This window comes from Sceloporus occidentalis, unplaced genomic scaffold (assembly GCF_023333645.1).
Source record: "Sceloporus occidentalis isolate IW3139 unplaced genomic scaffold, rSceOcc1.0.p SCAF_2, whole genome shotgun sequence".
In the NCBI taxonomy this organism is placed as follows: domain Eukaryota; kingdom Metazoa; phylum Chordata; class Lepidosauria; order Squamata; family Phrynosomatidae; genus Sceloporus; species Sceloporus occidentalis.
In genome coordinates this window covers 115,330,792-115,337,505 of record NW_028316982.1, presented here as the reverse complement: position 1 = coordinate 115,337,505, position 6,714 = coordinate 115,330,792, and the positions used below count along the sequence as shown (strand labels likewise).

General features: G+C 38.8%; 1 protein-coding gene across 2 annotated transcripts in view; it reads left to right on the top strand.

Moving 5' to 3' along the window:
* Positions 1 to 2,590: 2,590 nt before the first annotated feature.
* Positions 2,591 to 6,714, top strand: part of LOC149318906 (pulmonary surfactant-associated protein D-like) — a 31,044-nt gene continuing 26,920 nt past the window's right edge. For both annotated transcript variants that reach the window (XM_089510656.1, XM_089510652.1), the window contains exons 1-3: positions 2,591 to 2,668; positions 4,782 to 4,951; positions 5,511 to 5,609. In XM_089510656.1, the coding sequence (XP_089366782.1) occupies positions 4,792 to 4,951; positions 5,511 to 5,609 (259 nt within the window). In that variant the 5' untranslated portion in view covers positions 2,591 to 2,668; positions 4,782 to 4,791. The remainder of the gene's footprint in view (positions 2,669 to 4,781; positions 4,952 to 5,510; positions 5,610 to 6,714) is intronic.

Here is a 6,714-nt window from a genome sequence, read left to right as displayed (position 1 = left end):
CCAGCAAGAAAGGGATGCAATACCCTTTCTCACTCACACAGCAGCTGTGCCAGTCCCACCAGATGTAGCACTCCACTGGTTGATACCTCCCTCTGGGGTGTCATTCAGTCTGGCCTGCACCCCTCCCCCCCCAGTGTGGCCCACAACTGTCTCCACTGATGCATATCACTCATCCAGTAATAGAGCAATAAAATTATTCTATTTCCTATCAATTCCTTGATCTTATGAACTGTAATTCAGCCTCTTTCTCTTCCCTCTGAGAGTAAAGGTATTTGTGACTCACCAGTAGTGATGTGACAATAATTCACCATGGATCGGTAAACATACAAATTGTTGATTTCTCAGCTGCTTTAATAGTTATATGTACAAGCCAAGAAATTTGCCACAGGATCACCTAGGTGTGAACATTTTCAGATGGTCCATTTGCAAATTAAGTAAATGGGCAGGGAATTCTCTTTGAAATTAGTTTTGTTATGTTTTATTGTTTTACTGCATCAGTGCAATAAAACACCAGGGGTGCAAGAGTGTGTGCATTTTTTGCACTGGAAAAGTCTAGCAAGTGACATAGCAAACTATCTTGCCAATGAGGTATTGAAAGTATGTGTTGGTGGTGTTTTTGCCGTGACTGGATTCAAATTTGTCAAAGTAAAACAGAAAATGTCACATAAGGGAGGGGGAGCAGCCCCTAGCTGGTGTAGCAATGCTGAAGAATGGTAGGAGCTGCAGCCCAACAACATCAGGATCTTGGAAGCCATGCAGGGTCCATCAACCCTGTTTCATGCTTGCATGGAAGACCGCCAGGGAATACCAGGTGCTGCAAGTTAGCTTTCAGAGGAAGGAACTGAAAAAATCACCTTTTCAGGATTTTTCACCTAAGTATACCCTATGAAATTCACAGGTTCACCATAACTGGATGGGCAACTTGAAGGTGCATGTGCACATGCATAATACACACACACACAGAGAGAGAGAGAGAAAGAGAGAGAGAGAGTTTGTAATCTCTGCAGTCTCTGGAGTTGGATGGGCCATCTCTGGACCTATGGCATAGCTAGCCCAAGGCACCAAAGGGGGACAGGGTAAGAGATGAGTCCTAGAGAACACTGCATTCTATGCATTCCTGTTCACCAAATTTGATTTTCACTAGGGGATTTGTCACATTAGCCTGCTGTCTCACAGCAATTATGTTGTTGAAGTAGACAGGGACATACCGGTTTGAAAACAATCAGTATCACACTTTTCTGCAATCACACTATTATGATGTTTTGATGATCCATGCTTTTGGGCCCGCTTTTCCACACCACCTCACTAACCTCACTTTTGTCTCCATATATGTCTTACCCAGTACACACGTTTCTTTTGATTTTATTTATTTATTTATATTGCTGTGATTGCACAATTATGGCAAAATGATAAAAAAAGAAATGAAAAGAAAAGAAATAAAAACTGAAAGGAAAACAAAGTAAAAGCAACCTCAACCTGCTTGGGAATATCAAGGGGAAGAGGAGAATTACACCCACTCACATTACATGACTGCCTGAATATCAGAAGTGCTGCAGAAAGGACCTATCACACCAAAGGAAGTAGTGGAAAAGCAACAATATTGGGAGCCATTGATGGGTTTTCCCATTAACGAAAAGGTGTGTTCTACCATAATAGAAAAAATGGTGTCATGTGATAAGTACCAGCTAGAGACACTATTATCCTATTTACCAGTCTCAGGGAATAAAGTCCCAGGAAACTGGCCCATTACCACTCCAACCTTAGAATGAATACATACAGAATGGTATACTGAACCATCCATAACTGAACAGAAGCAGAATGATGATCCTGGTCCCACATGTCCTCAGATTAGTTCTTTTATTAAATAACTTTCCACATTCTGCTCAGCTCTTGGGTCCAAAACAGAGCTTGGAAAACCCCTGCAGGGAGTTTCTGGGGTCTGTAGTCCATAATAATTTTCCCAAGCTCTGCCAGAGTGGCACTCAGCTCTCTCTGAGGTAATCTTTATTGGCACATTACAGTCAAAAGAATCACGTGATGCTCGCTCTTGCAAAAAGCATAAAAAGAACTATGTGAAAGAATAGTTGAGAAATAGCATCTCTTTTTCTATTCATCTGTATAACACACCCTCCTTTTTGTATATTGCAAAGAATGTTCTTGATCTATAGAGTCATAGCCTGTTCTGCGAGAATGGCTATTGCCTTTGGGACATTATTTTTCAATAAAATGCAACTGAAAAATTGAATTGTATTCTGAGCTGGTTTGAAATGATATTTAATACTCCCAGAAGTGTGGAAGGGGGTGAGTCCATTTTTTCTTGGCAGTTTACTTTGCCAGTTGAAAACACATTGATCAATCCCCCCAAAGATATTTCAACAGAATATGTTGTATGCAAGGACAGTACAGGTTGAAGAGTTTCTATACTGTTTATACTTGGATGGGGAGAAGGCAGAATAGTGAGGGGGTGGGACCTGAGCGTTGCCCCCTAGAATTGCTATTGGAAGACTGAGTGGGCAGGACCAAAAACAGAAATGATTTTTGGAGCAAAGTAAAAAGTCCCTAAAATGTGGCTGTTTCCAATCGGGGAACTAAATCTGGACACATAGAATGCAAATTGGATCCCGAAAATAGAAGACTTTCAGGAAATCTGTGATCTAGTAGGGGTAAGGTAAGCAAGAGAAAGATTGATCTTTTTACAGTCCACTGTAATTTCTTCAGCTAAATTCCCTCTCAGAAGTGAATTACAGTTGTCTATTAACCAGACAGACATATGTCACAATACCTGCAAGCATACTGGGCCAAACAGTCAAAGCAATTCTGTATTTAGAAGTTCCTATTTATTTCAGTGGCTCTTATTTCCATGTAGCTGGCTGACTTTTTTGCCTAATTAATGTATTTATAGACTATCTAAATGTTAAGATTTTTGTCATGCAACACCTGTGAAAAACAATGACTGCCCAACAGAGCCTTTGAGATGGTATGCCTCCATGTTTTGGTCACAACAAATGGTCTTAATGTCTTCTTAAAAAGTTTTTAAAAGGCATTTGAAAATGTATGTGGAATGAGCTTTATTCATACTGTAAAGTGATTTTTTAAATTCTCCATTACCAATAATGTAATTTTTATTTTTCAATTTTTGAAATTGCTTTTTTATTTCTCTCATTGGTTACATCCACACTGCAGAAATGCCACTTTAACTGCCATGTCTCAGTGCTATGGAATTCTGAAAACTGTAGCTTTTTGTGTGACCAAAGCTGAATTTGGTGAGACATTTAGGCTTCTCTGACAGAGAGCTCTGGTACCACAACAAACTACAATTACCAGAATTGCATAGCATTGAGACATGACAGTTAAAGTGGTGTCAAACTAGATTATTTCTGCAGCGTGAATGCAGCCCACATGAAGCTTATATACTAACCATCTATTACCAAATGCAAAATCCCTCCACTTCACAAATGTCAATTTAGTTTCTAATACATTTATCATAACAATTGAACTCTGGTTTTGTAGTTTTTCAATTGTTGAAAAAAATGGGGTCTGTTGGAGTAGCTTTCAATATTTTTCTTTTAATTTCAACAAAAAGCTTTTTTGCTTCTGAAGAAAACCTCCCACTGTCCCCTGTTCTGATTTGGAATGTAGCAGGTTCAAAGTTTTAAAGCTCTGCTAGCAACCATGTTAGGGTCCAACTGAAATTTCTCATGACCACTTAACTGAACTATGCATACTATCCATGTTTGCATGATTTGTATCCCATCTAGTCAGTAATGGGTTTTGAGGCATGCCAGATTTCAGATTTCCACATTTGGAATGCTCAACCTGTATGTGCAATCAGTAATGTTTATGCATATTCACCAATCAACTCAAATTCAGGGTGGTTAATTACAATGCCATCAGTCAGATTTACATCATCGCAACTCATTATTCTGGTCATTCTAGAAGTTTGAATTCTGTTCTGAGCTGACCATGCAATGGCCAAAATCCCCCACTTAAAAAACTTCCTTGTAAGCAGGACAGTCTGCCTCCCCCCACAAACAGCCCATTTCCACGTTGTCTGAGAGCAGGAGGATGAGCAAGGACAAATCCAGCTATTTTCCTGTAGGTACTTATGTTGCAAATGCATGGTTTACATAGGTCTATTGAGGACTATTGACAATCCCTATAAATACCTACAGGAAAATAGCTGGATGCATCCCCATTCATTCCCCACCTTTAAAAACATGGGTATGGCTGTATTGGAGAGTTGTGCTGTTTATAATATGGGATTTGGGGGAAGGACTAGCATTAGGAGACATATCTATAGAGATATAACTACTTGATCTATGTAGGATCTTGTCCTATATGTTCAATTTATGGAACACTGGTAACTCCAGTTCATCACCACAAACATGGTTGCCTAAACAAAGATTTAAAAACAGACCTATAAGACATGAGTCCTCCAACTGGAGGAATGAATCTGCCAGTTTCATTTTCTCATACATTCCGTTGTGTTTTTAGAAAGCAATTTTTTTTCACATCTACAAATACATTGTGAATTTTGGAATGTATTTATTAAAAATGTTTCAAAATAAATTCTTATCACGGGCAGATTATTTTGTCAATGTACATTACTAAGGTAACTTCAGAAATGCTCATGCTGTGAAAGATCTTTCATTGCTGCTTCGTGTGCCTTCCATTTGTTTTTAACTCGCGGTGACCCTAAGGAGAACTAACCACAGGCTTTTCTTGGCAAGATTTGTTCATGTAATCCTTTTAAAGTGATATAAATATTATTTCAAAATCAGATATCCAGGAATGAATTCCCTTTGGAGTTTTGGCTATCTTCTCCTGGGAGTGGCATTGTCACAAACGACCAGTCCAGATCAATGCAGATGTGAAGAGAGAGCAAATATATGCTCTTTTATTCCAGGAACTCCTGGAATCAGTGGCCCACCTGGACAGAAGGGTGATCAAGGTACAATTATACTAAAGTTATTGAGATGTGTTTGCTAAAATATTGGGCAATGCCTGTAATAAGGTCTTTGATCAGGGACTAGATTTACTGGAAACCCATTCTGAGGAGGGAGTGAAGAGGGTTAGGGTCATGGCACTACTTCCACTATCCAAAGCCAGAAACCCTCCCAAACAAGATTCCAGCCTGCCTTTGTCTTAGTACTATCCACTCTAACCAAGTACCTCTGTTGCATCTATGTTAAAAACTGAGCAGATAGAAATATTTTGCCCAGTGACCTATTACTGATCCTTAGAGAAGCTTTGTGGCACAGCGGGAAATAAGCTATTATCATTCAATCTGATTAAAAAATAAATAAAAACAAACTGCCTACTAATTATTGACTAATAATTATACAATCCTGCAAAACCGAGAGTCTTGCGTGACCTTCCTTCTTCATTGAGATCTTGGGTTATAAGATTGATCAATTTGAACAATCATTTATAGACCTTGGGTATCAGTTTCTATTTTCTTCTTTTCATTTGTCCTGGTTCTTCTCATGCATCTAAACACTGATCACAAGGACTCCAAGGACCTCCTGGAAAAGCTGGACCTCCAGGCCCTAAAGGTGATCATGGACCAGTAGGTGACAGAGGACCAAAGGGAGACCATGGAGGAAAAGGTAGGAGGCTAGATTGACTTGAAGTATTTCACTTGTGCCTCATTGATGAACAATGTGACAAACAAGGATGGAAATCTTTATAAATCATTCTTTCAAGGTTATCATTTTTCTCCTCAATGCAAGAAAGTCCTTGAAAATGGTGCAGTTTTGTCCGACTATTCACAATATAAGGACTTGTTCACTCTCAAAAGTGCACATTGGTATTTGCACAGAAAACAATATTTTCTGCTCAGAAAGCAGTATTTTCTAGATGGAAATGCCAGTTTCTAATTAGAAAACAGAATTTTCTGCCCAGAAATGCCCATCTTCAAACACATTTGTTATTTTCTATGGAGAAAACCGCATTTTCTATGGATAATATTTTTGTGTATGTGCAATTGTTTCCTGCACAGAAAAAAATAGCCTAACACTTTTTCCCCCAGCAAATAAATCCTAAAGACCAAATACATTTCATTTCAGCAAATAAATCTTGATCTTCAAAGAGTCTTTTGTCTGTCCAAAATTCTCTTTGGCTGCATCTACATTGCAGAAATAATCTGGTTTGACACAACTTTAACTGCCATGGCTCAGTGCTATGGGATTCTGTTGTCTACAGTTTGCTTGTTTCAACAAACTACAATTCCCTGAACTCCATAGCACTGAGCCATGGCAGTTAAAGTGGGGACAAACTGGATTATTTCTGCAGTGTTGATGGGGGATTTGTCTGGGATTCACAATACTGAGCAAACCCATTGTTCACCTATCATTCTAATATGTATGAATCTTCTTTCCATCCCTAGTGGATAACCATAACGGGCATCAATAACACCAACACTGAGTTTGTTCTTTTGTCATGAAGACATGTTTGCCTAGGGACAGGTTGTAATTTTACTTTTTTTGTATTCTTCTGCCAAGTGGATAATTGAATAACAGACACCTCCTCCTCTTCTCTTCCTCCTTCTCTTTCTCATTATTATCATTTGGTTCATAACATAGCACTAATATGAATTCTTTAAAACATATCAAATAGTATAATTTCTGTCTATCTTATGGCTGCTCCTTAATCAGCTGCATTCTGCATCACCATTATCTAAGCACTGTGTGTCCTGCTCCAACAGTATGTACT